An 18,040-nucleotide genomic window follows, 5' to 3' on the forward strand; every position below is an offset into this window, starting at 1 on the left:
TGTTTATTAACAATGGAAAAACCCTCATCATGAATGAAATTTAAGATTAAAAGAAGAAAAGTTTATGTTATATTAATTTTGCTCTATTGTATCCTGAAACTTCCTGTTTCTTTAGATTAAAATGCAAGAAGACAAATCATATTCAAAATATGTCTGTGTATCACTGTAGCACAGATAGCATAGAAGATTGTTATTGAATAGGATTTGGAAAAGAGATTTTTGTAACGCATGACTTTAGGTAAGCCATTTGGAAAGATGCTTTTCAAAGAGGTGGTCTGTTTTGAAAGGAAATGCACACCACACAAAGCAATTGGTAAATTTACCACTACATCATTTTCTGGTTACCCATGATCAATATTTGGAAGTAGCTGAGGCATGCATTTGTGAAAGCAGCAGTATATTACTGAGATTTATGCAGATTTGTAATAACCCAAGAAATATGATAGCCCACTTGAGTAATATCCCTGTATCTAGCAAAACCACAGGACCTCAAAATGATTCTGTGTATTGTCCATACTGCCAGTTTGGCTCACTTTTTCCCTCCAGTGCCATGGTGCATCATCCAAACCGTACACATATGTGTTCAAACCTGGGCTCCCATCTGGAGTGAGGAAATGAGTGCCCTCTAAGACAGTTTGCTCCAGGATCTGCTATAGACTGATAATATCACAGTAGACCACATCAAGTGCAGCTCCTTCCCCCTGAGACTGTCCTCCAGCACTACCCTGCAGGCTTTGCACCTTCATATTTTCCTTAGTGTCTCCTCCCTGGACATGAAACCAGTCTCAGCATCATAAAATAAGGCACCACCAACATCATTTTGGGTACTTACAATTGGAAATTCATGAAAAAGCTAAGCCAGTCTGCACCAATAGGCTAAGGAACCGGGGTTCTCTTGCTGGTGCAGCCTGGTTATAGAACACAGACAGAAGTGTCCCAAGAACTCTGTATTGATGAGGACTTCATTGTGCCAAATAACATACAGAATGTAACAAACAGTTCTGTTAAGGTCATGCTATAAGGACAGATACATTGTAAAAATTATCTTAACCTAGACTGAAGGTTTGAAAATTGGGATTCTAGATTTTCATTTCCAAATGGCAGAAATGTTAATAAAACTACTATAAAATCATAAATTACAGATTTAGGGTCCTGACTAAATACATATTTTCTTTAATAATTTGTCTCACTTATAAAGATGGACAGCAGCTCTTGGCACTTATGAAGTCCAATTGCTAAGAGCTAGAGAAACCTAACTATGAACATGAGAATCACATTTAAGCTAGCTCTTGAGACTCTTGGACCAAACAGTATCTTAAGACTGTTATAATCACTATAGGTTAATTTTAAATTAGGACAATCTGAGTGTTCTCTTTGATGAAAATGCTCACTACTCAAATTATATTTCTGTATGACAATGCAATATTGTTCTTATTAGAAACAAACACTAATATTGCTTTAAAAAGATGAAAATAATGAATAACCAGCTAGGAGAACATATAAGTGATAAGTGAGAACTGTTAAAGGAATACCTAGGACTCCACAACAAGACAACAAAAATCAAAATATCCTCATGGAAGTAGTGAAAGGATCTATTACATGTTTATATCTATAGATTTTCCTTTTTTATAATTTATTTCAAAGAGAAAAATTCAGTGACAAAAAATTTAAATTAAAGCTAGGAATCATAAAAATATATATTATGGGAAACAAAAAAAGAAGTCAACAGTAGAAGAATTAAAGACAATAAAAAGGAGTGTTTTAATTTTATTAGGAAGGAGAAGGAATCCTAAGAAGGCATGATAGAAAGAAATGGTAGAATTATTCTCAATAAAAAATAAATACAAAAGTGGTCAGTATTTTGCATTAGTTTCATATCGAGTCATGTCCTGATGGACACAATTCAGGAAAGATGGTAATATACTGGATGTAGAGCAGACAATGGTCACAAAGATGATGGGCAGAACATAAAACAATGGCATCTTTATATTTAATTTAACGAATGACAATTAAGAAGTGACTTCATGTTAGGCTACAAGAACTCACATGGGGAACAGAAAATTGATAATACAGGACTCTAAAGTTACAGATAGAGGATGACATAGTGGACATAATGAAGTGGTTTAAAACTAAAGTTAGATAAATTTAAACTCAAAGTAGAAGTAATGAGGAATTGTTACCCTAGTCCTGCAACACTAGATCCAAGCAGTACTCCTCAAAACTGGAGGAGATTATAGCAAATCAGTTTGAAACAGAAAAAAACAAAGAATTTCTTTAAGCAGTAGGAAGAGAACTTCTGTGATTCACTGCCTCAGGAGACTGTGGAAGCAAGCAGTATCAGCAGGTTCAAAAGAGACAAACTCATGAACAGCAGGTTAATTAACAGATACTAAAAAGAGTAGTCAGGGATGGGCCTTTTAACATGCCTAGTTCCATTCAGGCAGATGCTGGGGTGATGCAGGGGGAGTGGAGTTTAGAAGTGGTCAGGCTCGTGTGCTCTCCCTAAAGAGCATCTCTTATTGCCATGAATGGAGACCAAGTACTGGGCTAGCTGGATCATCCTTCTGACCCACTAAGAAGTTCCTTTTACATTCTTTTTTTTTTCCTAGCAGTAAGTATAATTGCCCTTGAAGTGGCTTATCAAAGATGCAGTGCGTTCCATATAATTGGTAATGTTATGTCAAGGTTAGAATGTTTTTATAAAAAACTGACACAAAGAAGAATTAATTCAGGTAAACCTCATGGCCCATGTTATGGAGGAGTTCTGATTAAATCACAATGCTATTCCCTTCTGGCTTCATAATCTGTAGATCTATGAAATTATCTTCAAGTATAATAATTTTTCAGCTTCAGACTTGCTCCATCTTTCCCAGGCCCTTAATGTTTTTAACTATAAGGTTTTTAAGAGGGTCCCTTACTACCTCTTCCTTTATATATAACCTTTGTTTATCTTTAATAAATGGATAATTGTACAGGCTTTATGTTGTTTACTGTTCTTCACTCTTCATCTTCCCTGTGTGCTCTACGCTGCAAAAAAAGGTATCTTTAAATAAAGATTGCCTGAAAATGGAGAGGTGAGATGAAGAAAGGGAGCAGAAGGGACATGGAAAGGGAGTGAGGGTCAGAGGAAGAAAGAATAGACTAAGGAAAACGTTATTCCTCAAGGAACTGAAGATAATTTCAGTATAATTTTGAAAAGTCTTAAAATGCCAGGGAACACAGAACAACTATTTTAAAGAATTTGTAATAATCTTTCTGATACTCTTATTGCTCTCATTTTCTTGAAAATGGCTGATCATTTAAACTTAATTTAAATGTGCTGCAATGGTGGGACATAGCAGTAACAAGTACTTCCATTTCTTACCTTTTTGGTGATATGACAACTTACACGGAAGTAAACTTTACAGTTAGTATGATGCTCATGTGGTACTACATGTTTAACAAAAAATATATTTATTTATACTTGTTAATGACAATCCTACAAAGACTTACACATGAGCTTAGCTTTATGAGCATAATTAGCCCCATTGGCTGCAGTTTATCTATCCATGATACAGGAAGATATTCATATGCACAGGACTTTGAAAAATCAGGGCTTTTCTATTCATGACTCGTAATATCTGCCCCAGGAATACTTCTATTAAAGAGAATGACAGCAACTGGGGAAGAAAGTATCCCTATATTTGCAAGAGATTTGCTTAATCTTGCTTCAAAACATTAAACCATATATATTTAGTATTCTGATTTATAATTGAGAGGGTTTTCATATTCATTGTTCAGATACTTCTTTCAAGAGGAAACATCATAAAAGAAAGGTTAAAAGTGAACTAAGAAGAAAAAAGTAAACATTTGCAAAACAATATAATGCTAACAGGTAGAATAGGATCCTTTTTATAAAAAGTCTGGAATTCCTGAACATATTCAAGGTTACATTCATGGAAGCTATGGTACAAATTGGAAGTATGTTCACAAAAATAATTCTTTGATAGCAAGTGAAAAAAGAAAAGCCTTTGCAAGTTTCTTTCTACAAACAAACAAACAGAAAGAGGAAAGTCTTTGAACTTCTATTGTTCTGGCAACAATATCAGCTCTGTTTTATCTAGCATAGTGTTTTTAAATGCTATTAACTTACAGACACCATGGKTTTTTTTATTGAATAAGTAGTGGTGAGAGTGGAGAGAACCCAGCTGAATATTTTGTTGGATGAATCAGTCCTATCTGAAAGCAGCTGAGAGCTCTTGGAGCCTGAAATACAATAATCTCTACCAAATGGCATGGATACTTGCTACTTGTTACGTTTTGCAGTAGTCAGAAAGAAAGTGTGTTAAAGTACAAGATAAAAATTCTATCAGTATTGGGAATCTGAATGTTGGTCAAGGTCCAAGTTTCAATGATAATTCTGATTTCTGTGGCAAAAGATAAATTAGAAACTCCTGACAGACTTTTGAATTTTATAAAGCTGGAAGTCCTGCATTCAAACATGGGGTTATCAGCATCCTTTTATCAGAGCCATGAAGAATTTCCATCAGCTGGAAGTTCTGCATTAACATAGGTACTACGAACATTGAAAGTATTGCAGTAAAGCTAAAATCTTTATTTTAGTGTTAAGTCACTTATTTTCAGTGAACCAGGTTAAAACTACACAAAAAACGTACTGCCAACTGCCAGACTATCAATTGAGACGTGTCTGAGCCAAAACACTGTACCTAAACTTCAAAATATTCATAATCTGACTAGTGGTCCCAAATATCTCTGACTTGTTGAACGGACTTAACCAAAACTTCAGATCTATGTGCTGGCAGACAATGAAAGATAGTATTTTTTACTGTTAGGATAGAACATTCACTTCCCTTAGGCGGTGCTGTATTTTCCACTTATGCTGAACTATGCTTAAGCATTTTATCTCCAAAGGTTGACTGGGATATTCTCAGGCATGAGCCTGCAGGATGCTGAGTGCTTTGTGGGAGGTGCTGAAAGATTTTAAATCCCACTGACGTCATCGGTACTTGATGGCTCTCAGCACTTTGGGGGGGAGGTGGGATAGAGGGGTGTCAGAATCAGAGGCTGACAAATTTTCCTGACACAATGAAAACCTAAAATCATGGCAGACTGAATTCATATTTTAAGTCTAAACGAGAAAAAAAAAAAAAAGTTTTGTGCGTTTCTGCCAGAAATAAGTAGCACATTGTAAGTAAATCCCATTGTTTATACCACTTACTCTATGTGTTGTGAAACAAGAACAGCTGTTTCTTGGCTACTCTGTTTGTAACAAATGTACCGTTAGGTGTTATAATAGCAAAGTTCACAAGATCTGCCATCCCTTCCATTACACTCTGTTTTTCTTGGCATTTATAAAGTCTGTTATTAATGTTCATTCCAGTTTAAAAAATGCCACAAAATGTCTCAGTTTAGGGGGAAAAAAACCAAAAACAAAGAGCAAAAACCCCCTAAGTATTTTTTTCCTAAAAGTGGAAAAAAGCATATCAGAGAAAGTTTCCTTTCATTAGATATACACAGTCTTCAAGTACCAGGTAAGACAGCTTGTGCATTACATATTACGGGACAAATCCTAGCTACATGGATGGCAACGGTAGATTTTTCATTGATTTCAACAGGACTTCATTCCTCTGATACATGGGAATCTACTTCTTGTTCCCAACCTAAATGCACTGATAATAGCTGCTACCTATTTGATCTCATACCTTTAGTAGCTCTTTTTCCTCTTCAGCTCCTATTTGATTGCTCCTAGACAGCTCCTAGATTGAAGAAGCCAAGCTCTTTTTGTTTGGTTTTCTCCAATACGACAGACCCTAAATTTCTGTGAACCTTTCAGTAGTCCTTTGCCCCCTTTCAGTTTGAATTAATCTTTTTGAGCAAAGGCGACTTGAAATTTACTGTTAGTTCCTGATGAGGTCTCAACGTCTTCCACAACAGCAGCCAAACATCTCCTTCTCTGTAGATATCCCTTAATTTAAATAGCCAGGATTACATTTACATACTCCTTAGCCATGGTACCCTCATAGTACATAGATGTTTGGTAATAGATCAGAAATGAAGGGTTTTCTTGTACTATGTCATTTCCAAACGCAACGTATTCATGATAGTTATATCTACATGTTCTTGTACTGACACCAACTGTTAACTTTGATAGTTCTCTCTCATCCCAGTGTCAACCTCTCAGGCTGTTTTTAAAGGACAGCCATATCTCTCTCAGTAGAAATTCTGGCTATTAGTTTCTAAATGCATGACAATGATATGATGCATGATTTTCATATCCATAATGCTACTCTCTGCAATTAACTTTCATTGTATGTCCTTACGTTCATTCAGTTCTAGTATAATACTCCAAGATTTCTCTTTCATGGCCGGAGCTGACCTGCCTATTCTTGGCACTGGTCCCGCGTGTATGGACTTGGTGCATTAACTGCTGCTCCACCTTAGATACAGAATAGCTCCACTGACAAAACCTGAATGATAGGAAGTACTGCCAGTTGCCTTTTAGCTTGGTCATATTTTTAAGGTAAAAAAGTAATTTGAATGCAAACAAGGTGTTCAGATCTTAAGTTTTAAAAGAGGAAATGCAGCAGCTCTTAAGAGTTTTAGAAAGAAGCTTAGATTTTCTAAAATCCTCCTCCTCTCACATGCGTGTGGACTCTTTCAATATTAACAAATCCAGTAAAGGTACAGAAAGAACAGGACTGCTACGTGTCTTGCCAGCAGATCTAACTGAAACTGGAGCTGCACTTGATCGAGGGGTGTTCAGATAGATGCCAATAAATAGCTGTTGTCCTGAAGAATGGACAGTCTAATATGAAATGTGGCAAATGCGGGAGCTGGCTCCTGGCATCACCTGCACCATCGTGCTGGGGCTGCTGCCCAACTGCCACTCACCAGAGGCACCTCCACTGGTTACTGCCTCCGCCATCTTGAGTCTTGCCAAAGGCGGGGGCTTTTTTGGGAAGCCCGACCTCCTGGCATGCCATGAATCTAGCTTAAAAAGGTCTTTTGCTTACAGTTAAAGGAGAGCGGAAGGAAAAGGAGGCGTCGGGAAATTCATGGCGTGGCATGGTGCCCTCCTGGCCCCAGGCTCGCCTCTGCCCTGCCGGGGCCGCAGCCGACCGACGCCACCGTTAGCCGCCGTTAACGGCCGCCAACCGCCCCGCGCCGCCCCGCGGCCCCTGGCGCCTCACGGGACCGAGCAGAGGCCCCTCGCACAGGGGCAGGCATCTCCCCCGCAGCAAATAAACAGCAAAAAAAGCGACGGGTGAAGAGGTAGGGAGGGGAAGGACGGCCGCAAGCCTCCAAACTACATCTCCCAGAGTGCCTCTGCGGCGCGCCCGCTTCCTGCGCCTCGCATGACGGCTCGCCGGGCGCGCCATGGCGGAAGCCGAGGAGAAGGTAGAGGCCGTGAGGAGGCTGCCCCGGGGGCAGCGGGCCGGGGGGCCTCTGAGAGCAGAGGGGTAGTGGGGTAGCGTGTGCGGAGGGGGATAAAGGGGCTCAGCGATGCCTCTTGGGCGGGGTAATGGCCCGCGGCGGCGCCCTCCCCTTCCCCCGGCTGCTTTCCGCGGGCGCGGAGGGACGCAGCGGCCGCCTGCTTGACTGGGCTGAAGCGGCGTTAAAACGCCACAACGGCCCTCGCGAAGGGGGCGGCCTGGCGGGCCTCCCCCTGGAGCCGCGGTGCCTTGAGGCCTGCAGGCTGGCCCTGCCGGAGCGTCGCAAGGGTCAGGACTGAATCTTGCTCTAGTGTCGTAGCTCGGTTTGTGCATATACGTGTAGATGTGCAGCAGAAACTACGCACAAAAAGAAGAGCTCCGGAGATCTTTGTGAAAGTATGAAAATGGTTGACTTTAAAACCATGCTGTGTGTGAATGTAACAGCAAAAAAATATTTAAGCAATTTTTGAAATGTTCAGTCATGGTTCAGTCTCAGAAAACAGATTTTTTTTTCCCTTCAAAAATAATTTTTTTCTCTTGTCTTACTCTCACCAAACCATAGAACTGGTAGGGTGTTAGCATCATAATTTTTTTAAAGTTTTTTTTTTTGTTTGTTTGTTTGTTTAGATATCCCCTCATATGGGACCCTTAGCATCTAGGGGTCAGATGTGATGGTGGGTTTTGAAATGCAGCTGGTGTCTGTGTAGAGCAAGGATTAAGGAGCTGAGGGAAGAGAAGAGTCCATTTAAAATGGTTGAGAAACTCTCTTTTGGAAAGTGGTACAGAAGATATGGGCAAATTCATCTCAATAGTGGAATTTCTTTCTGAGACAAAATTTGAACATTTGGGTGTTTATTCTATGACTTTGTGACCCATGGTTCTCTGAAATGACTTTCCTCATAAAACACTGCTCTCCCAAGAAAATGATAAAAGCTTGAAAAAAAAGTGGCTTACTGCTTTCAAAACTTTTTTATATTTCATTACTGAACTTTTTTTTTTGGCAGTGCTGGGCAGCATGACTTTTGTCTCTGTTGAATGCCTAAATGTGAGAGTTTTTAAATTCTCTCAAAGAAATCAGTCTTGATTGGAAATTGGCATTTGGTAACTATGCATCTGGTTTCCACCTTTCCTGTTGCCGTGGGTTTTATTGGGCAGGGCTGGTTTCTTCTGGGGAGATTTGGTTGTCTGATTCAGCAAGTTTTTAAATGTGGTAGCATTTAAAAGAATTTTTGGGATAAAACCAACTCTGATGAAACTTCTTATCTTATTTAAAAATGTAAGAGATTAAAACAGCCTGTGTTTTGCTCTCTTTGAGCTATAGTGTAAGAGTTATCTTCTTCACTTGTTTGTTTTGTATGTAGAGTATGCCTTCCCCTACTGAAAGGGATCTGTAGGTTGTCTGTGGAGGTAAATGATGGCACAGTTTCTTTGAAATTCAGGTTTTATGATTTTCCCCTCCCAGCAGATTATGGGCCTAAAAAGATAGTTGATAACATCTGTTTTTGTGAGGGAGGGGAAAAGGGAAAGCCCCATATCATCATACTGGAAAGCTGGATTAAGAGTTTATTGAGAAGTTATGTTGGATCTTCTAAGTGAGTGATTATAAAAGTCAGAGGTTATTTTACATTTCTGTGGTTTTCTCATCTGTGTTCCCTTTTTCTATTCTTAGGCTGCTTGAGCAACAGCATTTGCCAGCTGACTGAAGTGTACAGTAACAGCACTGCTGATTTTCCCCTAGAGTCTGACAGACCTACCAATGACAGTTATTCCTACATATTTTGGGATTCTGATCGCCTGCTAATCCCTGATGAGGGATTTCCTGTTCACAGTTATGAGACTACTAAAAAGTAGAAGTGGGGGATAATCCTCTTGGTTCATACATTTAAGGGGGGAGAGGAGGGAATAACAAAACTCCAGGATGGTTATAACTGCAGTTTGGTACTCTAGTTTGCCTATGGGAGTGGGACAAAAATCTTTTTCACAGCAAGTCGCTAGCATAGTGAGTTAGCAGTTGCTTGTGTAACGGTCTAGCAATTGCCTGTCTAAACACCTTCAGCTAAATTCTTGTCAAGGAACAAATACAGTTTATGCCTTTTTTTTCTAAGCTAGGACTCCCTTTGAATTTTTGCATGTCATTCTCTTTAGTAAAGCATAAAGGCCATGAAGCATTTAAAATATGCCCGTGTATATACACAATTTATGAAATCTAGTGGCTGCAATTGCAGTGGCTTATGAGTACAGTAAGGAGGGATATGTCCCAGATTTAAAAAAAAAAAAAAAAAGAAGAAGTTCATATTTTCTTGGTTCACAGAGCTTGGTTATTTGAGTCAATTTCTGGTGTGTCCTGATTTTGTAGGCCAAGATTTTGCAAGTTGTTATTTGCAAGGGCATCTTTGGAACTTACTGTAATCTCTGTTGTTTTAAGTGACTCAGGAGGATGTAAGGATTGACTGGTATAACAGCAAGACGGCTGTTACTCCACTGTGTGTGTGTGTCAATCTGTCTGTGTGATGTTATGCAGTAACCTCACCTTGAAAATTCTTGTCCCCGGTTTTGCCTACACTTGTGTTTTGCTGAATAGCCAGAACAATTGGAAGCATGGGAAAATAATATAAGTGATGTAGCTGCACTAGCAAGTCTCAAATGTACCAGCAGAAATGTCACTTGCTGTAACAGCTTATTTTGTTTGGGAGTGCAGGTTAATGTTTTCTTTTAGCAAACGAATTCTTCTGTTGATATRGAATAAACCTGCTCTAAGGTTCCTTGTTTGTGTAGCTTGACTGGCACAGATGTAATCAAAAACCTTTCTAAGTTTAGGCAGAGCTCTTGGAAAAATTGGAAATATCAAAATGATAGATCTAATAGTTTTACTCTATAAAGGGCTGATTAGGCATCTTGTGCTCTACAGGAATCAAAGGCAGTTTTGCTGTTAGGAATCTGGTGATGTTTTGCATTGTACCTTGTGTGTTGTAATACCTTAACCTGTAGGCTGTTGATGTAACATCACTATACTTTAGCTCTGTCATCATTTGGTTGTTGTGGTTGAGTAGAATTTAACATGCACAGAGATTCTGTGTAATAAAATCATTATGTCCCAAAAGGTGACTGCATCTTGTGAATAGAGACTGTGAGACTGACTGGCAGCCAGTTATACTTCCAAAGTCAAATCTTAGCTTGAAGGGATGCTAGGATTTTACTGTCTCTTCATCTTCCCTTGCCTCCCATATTTCTTCTTGCCATTCCTGAAATCATGTCATGAATATAGACTACACAGATAGCCCTTCTATGGGATGTATGTTTTAGAGGTAGACCTGATTGCAGTAAACAAAGTATGGGAAACAGATGACAGTAATTGTGGTAACACCTTACCCTGAGTTTCAAATAGAAAATAGAAATGTTGCCTTTCTTTTCCCCCATACATATCTCTAATCAGGTGTGATGGTCATTAAAGGTGAACCTCCAGTAGTGCAAAGGAGACATCTGCTTTCTGCCTTGAGGTCACAATAAGTGCATTTTATAAACAGGGAAAATAAATAAGTGTGACAAACTAAAGATGACACTGGTCATCAGTGCAGTAACTTTTCTTCCCCTTTCATTTCTCCTTACACTGTTGGTAACTGTCTCTTTTTTGGCTTCTCTTGTGAAATTCTGTACCTATTTATCTTATTGTCCAAATATTACTTCATAAAATTTGAAACACCACCTCTTCTCATGCTCATTCTTTGTTTGTATCATGAGTTGTTAAAATGCTTACATTCACTGTCAGCGTATTAGTTGTAACCTTTTATTGCTATTGATAATGATAAATACGTTAAGTAAATCTTCATTTTGCTGACCTATTTGAGGAAGCATTGCGTCAGCAGATTTTACCAGTGGACAGGTGAGAGATTAGCAGGAGTTGACTTAAATTTTTTTTTTGTAGTACAGTAAGATTCATCATCTTGCCAGAGAGAGGTTTTAAAGGTACAGTTGCGTCAAAGGCAAGAGAAAGGCACTTGGGTTTGCATTGGTGAGGGATGGGAAGGAAAAGTCATTAAACTCGCATTCTTGATGGATTTCTATGGAAAATGGTTTGAAATTAGTTTTATTTTGAGATAAGTATATTGATAGCTGAATACCAAAGCCAGTTTATGGATAACTTGAGAATGGCATTCTGCCTTGTGTGTCAAGGCATGGGAAGTTGCTTTGCAGAATTTGTTACCATTTCTGGGGGAGATAGTGAAACTTTCCCTGGGACTTGACACTTTTTCAGATGATGCACTTTGCCTTCTCTTTTAGAGTAACCAACAGTAGTATCGCAGTCAACTGGTGCCACTGAGTGTCAGTGTGGCACTAAATTACAAGTGTAAGCACAAACTGGGTATGAATGTGGAGGATAATCATTTCTGACATGTTCAGAATCACTCTGAACCTCYGAGCTGCTTCCACTTTGTCTTCTGTCTCTTAATGATGGTTAGAAAGGTACTTAAGAGGGGGAATATTGCTCATTTGTTTAGGTTATATATGTACTTACCTAATTTTCCCTTTGTTCTTTGTATTGTTTTCAGGAAACCAGGTCTTATGAAGAATCAACAGATGAATCTGAGGTAAGCCTCCTTAAAATGCTTCATACCTGAATTGGTTTCAGTGCTAGTCCTTTGTCAGTATGGAGGGAAAAATATTACCCTTATTGGTTTGTTCTGACAGCTGCTTATTTAGAAGTTGTGCTTGTACTATAGTAGCGAATGTTAAGCTGGGGTTAATGATTAAAAAGGAGCTGTGGTTTGCTATTAAAATGCTACTTTATATTAAAAAAAAAATCATCCAATTTTAGTATAGTGAGTTATATTGGGAGAAAAATTCAACTGCATGCACTTCTGTTTTGATCAAATGAAAATTTAATTGACATTGTAATTATATATGCAGTAATACTATATTCAAGTAATTCCGGTGTTGTTGTTATATCTTTACAGTCTGTGTTTAATCTTGTTCTGTTGAGTCTCTGTTCTTGAGATGGCATTGTGCCAAAAATCTGCTTATGCTCTTGAGAGGTTTGCCTGCCTTGCTGTAGGTTGCTGGAAGAAGTGGGGGTACGGAAAGAAAGGAAGCTGCAGAGAATTCAAGAATTTGTCCTGGGACAGCAGTGCACTAGCTCCAAATCTATCTTGAAGAGACCACAAGAGGTCTCGTGCCTGCTTGACTTTAGTGTGGTCTACAATGACTACAGGGAGGAAGAAGGGGGGAGTAGTTGAGCAGCTGCAGTTGTGACTACCAGAAAGGACAGAAAACTGAGCAGGGCATTACCTTGACAAAACATAGCATAGTATCTAAATGAAAGTGGTTCCTCGTCTTCGGAAACTTTAATGGACTGTCTGATGGTAAGATTTTCTTCACCTAGAGCCAAATATTCATGCTTGGGATCTGGGTTCAAGCACTGAGCATGCAGAAATCCTGATTTCCAGGATGGTGAGTCCTGCAGAGGTGGTGGTGGCTTTTGAAAGAATCTTTTGGAAAGGATGGTGGCTGTATATTTTGTGGGATAACTCCCCCTCCCCCACGCCTTTTTTGGGGGCTCTTGCTTCTTTGTATTGGTACACTAGGGCATTCCTGATGAGAAGCAGAGATTTCTTTGGCAGAGGGGCCCCTTCAGGCTGCTGCGTGGAACAGCTGCTTTGACCAGACTTTTTTTGCCCAGCATGAGATGGTTTCATTTTAGAACTGCATTGCCCTGCAACTGGGAGTGATGTGCCTGGGACTCTATGATACGAAGTGCGCATAGACAGTGAGTGTGGCAAGTACTCAGTGTTATGGAGAATAGTAATCTCTCAAGGGCTGACATTCACAAAATAGTGAATACAGCCATCTACCTGTCAAATTTCATGTTCTTTAAAGCCTATTGCAAGAGAGAACTTTTTTTAATAGTATTTTAAAAGCTTCTCAACATTTCAGCCCACTGCAAATACGTTTTGACAGTAGAATTGGTCAAAGATGCATTGCAAGGGTTTTTTTTGTGTGTTTTGTTTTGGAGGTAATTTTTTGTTTGTTTTTAGCCTTTAGAGAAATTAGGCATTCTGCAGTTTTGGTGAAATTGAAGGTTATAAAATTTCAACAAGCCCCTTGTTTAAGCTGATGTCTATTTTTGATATTAATTTCACGTATGAAGAGATGTGAAAAGAAAATATTAATATTGAGAGTGTGGATGTTGGATCTAAAGAACAATCCAGTGAGAACACTTTCCATGAATTTTCTTTGAATAGTCCAGTCTGTAGTGTCTTGACACTGTGCAGCTGGCTGGACAAATGATACTTTGAAACTATGCTTAAAAAGTGTTTAAAGGAAGTATTGAAGCATTTCCACAATTTTAATGTTTACATCACTCACTAAACTATTTCTAGTAATCATTCAGATAGAGTTAAGAAAAAACAAAAATAGTTTTAAAAACACAAAGTCAGTGTTGTCAGTGATTGCTTGTATTATTTAAAATATGGACAGGGATAAGATTGAACTGAAGGCTTCACTCTTGCCTCTAGTGATCATAAAATTGTATGATTTCTTTTGGGTGTCTCACAGTTTGGGTAAATGGGGATGGATTTTATGGTTACAGTACTGGAATCCTGGACTCTAATCCTTGCAGTCCGTGTCCTGGTTTATTCATCAATAAAATATATTTATGGCATAGATTTTGTAGACCTGTGTCTTCAATCATAACAAAGTTGTTTGCATATACAATTGGTCTTGCAGTAAAGGTTGTCAAAATTATTTTCATAAAATTGAAAATAATTACTATTGTTTTCAGAGGAAGTATGACACAGATGTCCAAGTTATGCTATAGAAAGTTTCTCTATTGTGGAGGAAGATAAGTTATAAGTTCATATTTTTGAATAATTAATATCCTTGTGGGAAATGGATATGTAAAAAATTATTAAATGTTTTTGTTTTCTATGCTGCTATCCCTAAAGACTTCAACACAATGATTCTTTCTGATGCAGCAACTCCTTTAGTTTTGTTCCTTTATTAGCTCTTAACAAATAACATGTTAATCCTAACTTGGTACCTGCTTGATTTGTTCTGAATGGAACGTTCTTTAACAAATGCCAGGATGCTCATTTGCCCAGACTTGATGGTAGAGCTTTATAATAGGTCTCAGATGTGAGATTCTGCAAAAATAATGTTCTTGAATGTACATCAGCTGAGAGACCTTCATTGCAAGTTTGGTTCCTACTCTTGGTTTCCAACTGAATTTGTAAGGCTGCTTAAATGTGTTTAATGCTGTCCAGCTGTTTAAATCAGAATGTATAAAATCAGAGGTATTAATTAGCAGATGCAGTGCATAAGTTCATATATTAAGCAGACCTTTTGATGTAGAGATAGTGGTAGTTATTTGTATCAGGGTTTGTGGAAATGTAACAGATTTTTCTTAGTAACTACTGTAGAAGTTAAACTTTTCCTTCATATCCTTTTATATGATAAACGATATAAGCTTTTTCATATAGACAGACTACTATTTATTCTACCATGATATGATGAGAAAGCAGTATATCTAAAGCTGTATTTTCATTCTCAAGAGAAACCTACTTGGTTTGCTAGTATTTCTACTGCAGTCTGGAAGCACAACCATTTTCTTTTTGTATCTTCTGTTTTTTTTTGGTTTTGTTTTTAATTGCATTTATGAAGTATATTTGTTTTACTTCTCCCTACCCTGACTAATCATCAAACATGTTGCATTTAGGTCGGAGCCTGAGTTGGTTTGTTTAGCTGAAAAGTCCTAGCACAATGTGGTTTCATTGGCTTATTTAATTTTATTTTACAGCACCTGGAGCTGCATGTTTGGACTGTCACATTTGATGAGACCTTAAAAATAGACAACAAAGTAATCTGACTTTTGGCTGTTCATAAACTGTGGAGAAAAAAGTCTGAATAAACTATGTATAGCCTGAATCCGAATTTCTGTTTTCAAATTATTTTTCTTTCTTGCAATGTGTCTATTTTTGTAAAATCTTACTTTTTACAGTTAAACTGTTTTCTGTCAGGCAGGTACTTCTTAGATCTTGCTAGCTGATTAGCAAAAGATTATACTAATATATGTATAAGTAAATAATTAAGCTTCTTCACTAGCAGTGCATCATGATGTTAAAATGAGATGGACAATATTTTTCTTGACCTAAAGTTGTTGCTGCTGCTCAGGTTGTACATTTGTCGTTGGAAGCTTTGTTTTTAATGAGAGAATCCTGTTATGCTACATAATGGGCTGTTATGGAGTGTTTTAAACAAATTTTTATTTTAATTTAAAGCAAGAGATCTTTTTGGATTTAAAACATGGGATAGTGATAGTATAGAAGCATACACAACGGCATGTATTGTGGAATCCACCCATGAATCACTTGCATCCTCTGAAGACCGGAGCTGCTTTTGTATCTGTTAATTCAAAGCAAACTTATTAAAAATCCCACCTGAGCCTCCCTGAAGTTTATCTCTCTGAACCTCCATGCTGTTCTGCATTGTGTGGCTAGAGTGCGTTGATTTACTAAGCCAGTGTATTGTAGCGGCACAATACGAGAAGAGTCACGATTCATTTTGAGACATTGTTATGAAGTTTTGTGAGGTCAGGTGAATGTTATTTTTGTCTTCACTGTACATAAAGCGCACAAAACATTCCTGTTCAGATATAATTTGTACTGATAAGAGCATATATTTATATTGCATCCTGGAAAATTACTGGTCTGCATAAATTAGTAACAGATATTTCAGGTAACTTGCATGTTATAGATGAATGTCTTGAACCATGCCTCCAGGATCCAAGACCTTCAGCATCTGTCACAGCCTCAGACTTTATGTACAGGTTAATTATGCTCTGCCTCTTTCCAACCCCCCTGACACCCCATTACAAAATGGAGCAGTAGTTTCCTGCCTCTGAGAAGTAATGAGAGAATATCAAACCCCATTTATAAGTGTGAGGTATTGATAATATGAAATCAGAAGTAGCTGAAAATAGAACCTTCATACTTGATGAGGGAATCAAAGCTCTGTACTGAAATGTGGTTATTTATTTATTATTTTCTGCTTCTTTCTAATTTGCTGCTGCAGCTTTGAATGGATTGCCTTTAGTCCAGTACTTATTTCTGTAACAGGGAGGACCTTTTCAAGAGCAAGTCTCAGTGGAATCACACAGTTAGTGTTAAGTCCTATAAAATGATCCTGTAATTATGTAAGTAGTTCCACTGACTTTTTTTTGTTTGTACAGCACTGCAGTACTTTTTTGTGTTGGCCTATTAAAACAAAAACAAAAGGCAGATGTGTGCAGATGTTTTCTGTCAAAGTTTTTTAAAAATAATCCTTTGTTTTATCAGAATTAAAATGTCTCTTTAATATGTGCATTACTGTTTTTTGTAAGGTACTTGTGTGGGGTTGTTTTGTTTTGTTTTGTTCTTAGTGATTATATCTCTCCATTGTAGTGTTTCTTATTGTGTGTTTCCATTCTAGCACTTCCATTTTTATGTCTCCTGGTCTTATATTTTCTGGCCTGTTTTCTGATCTTCAATCACTGGTACCCCTGTGAAAGAGATATGTCTTTCATTTAGTGTATTTATTAATTTATTTATTAAAGACTGTACTAATAAATTCTAGGAGAATTTGTAGAGGGGAAAGTATTGTAGAAATTCCTTGTCAACCCAGTGCTCAAGTGACTTGTGTTAGCCTAGAAATATTCCTCACTCAGATATACTCTTTTCAGTGACATTGAGGAGATAGTGCCTTAATTCTTTAAGGTTTTGAAAACTGTGATCTGAGCATGAGCACAGTTAGGAAATACATAAACCTGAGAAAGAGGCAACTAGAAAGCCTTGATGTTTTCTTTTCCTTTTCAGTGCACTCCAGATCTTAGTTTTGTAGGTTGGGTCTAGATTAGGTCAAAGCAATTAAATCATTTCAAGTAAATAAAGCATCTGGTAGAAAAAGCTCCTTGTCATCCTTTATTTCCATCAAAATGTACTCTCAATATGGGGTGTTGAGCAGTGGGCTGGAAGAGGTAAGCAGTTGTGTGGCTGGTAGCTTTTGAAGGGGCATCACCATTTTTGCAACAATGAAAAAAAAGAATTAAAAGTAGATTTGGCTACTCAGAGTTGAACTTGCTACTTTTCGTCTCCTGTGTGACCTTTGACAAGTCATTTCATTTCATCCTATCTCCATTCCATACTATTGAGTATCTCTACACTAGCTTGCCATTTTTTTCTTTCAAGTGTTTCGAAAACATAAAAAGGGGAGAAAATGCTCAGGAAGCATAGTTTCACATACCTGAGCAGTCTGAAGAGAGATTGCTTCCCCCTGCATGGCTTTAAGTGAAATTGGCCTTTTGAATGAGGATGGAAGGAGAAGATATATAAATTCCAAATAGAAAGTTCTCCTTGTTATTAATGAGAAAATGTATCATGCAAATAATTTATCAATTTGAGTCAGTAGGATGAGCATTGTGAATTATTTATTGAAGTTTAAATGGAATCTTTTCATACCTTAATTTGAAAAACAAGTTTGCAGACTCATAACTAACATTATAATATACATCGTTAGAGGATTGACTTGCAGGAAAAATGGATCATTGCTATATTCTTTTAATATCTGCTGGTTTTGAGTGA

At 37.9% G+C, this 18,040-nt stretch overlaps 1 protein-coding gene across 1 annotated transcript in view; it reads left to right on the forward strand.

Annotated features, from left to right (window-relative positions):
- The first annotated feature begins 7,314 nt into the window (after nt 1-7,314).
- Nucleotides 7,315-18,040, forward strand: part of VPS41 (VPS41, HOPS complex subunit) — a 77,672-nt gene continuing 66,946 nt past the window's right edge. The window contains exons 1-2 of the mRNA XM_026082012.1: nt 7,315-7,398; nt 11,981-12,019. Coding sequence (XP_025937797.1) covers nt 7,378-7,398; nt 11,981-12,019 — 60 coding nt within the window. The 5' untranslated portion in view covers nt 7,315-7,377. The remainder of the gene's footprint in view (nt 7,399-11,980; nt 12,020-18,040) is intronic.

This window comes from Apteryx rowi, unplaced genomic scaffold, assembly GCF_003343035.1.
Source record: "Apteryx rowi isolate R43461 unplaced genomic scaffold, aptRow1 scaffold_565, whole genome shotgun sequence".
Classification (NCBI taxonomy): Eukaryota; Metazoa; Chordata; class Aves; order Apterygiformes; family Apterygidae; genus Apteryx; species Apteryx rowi.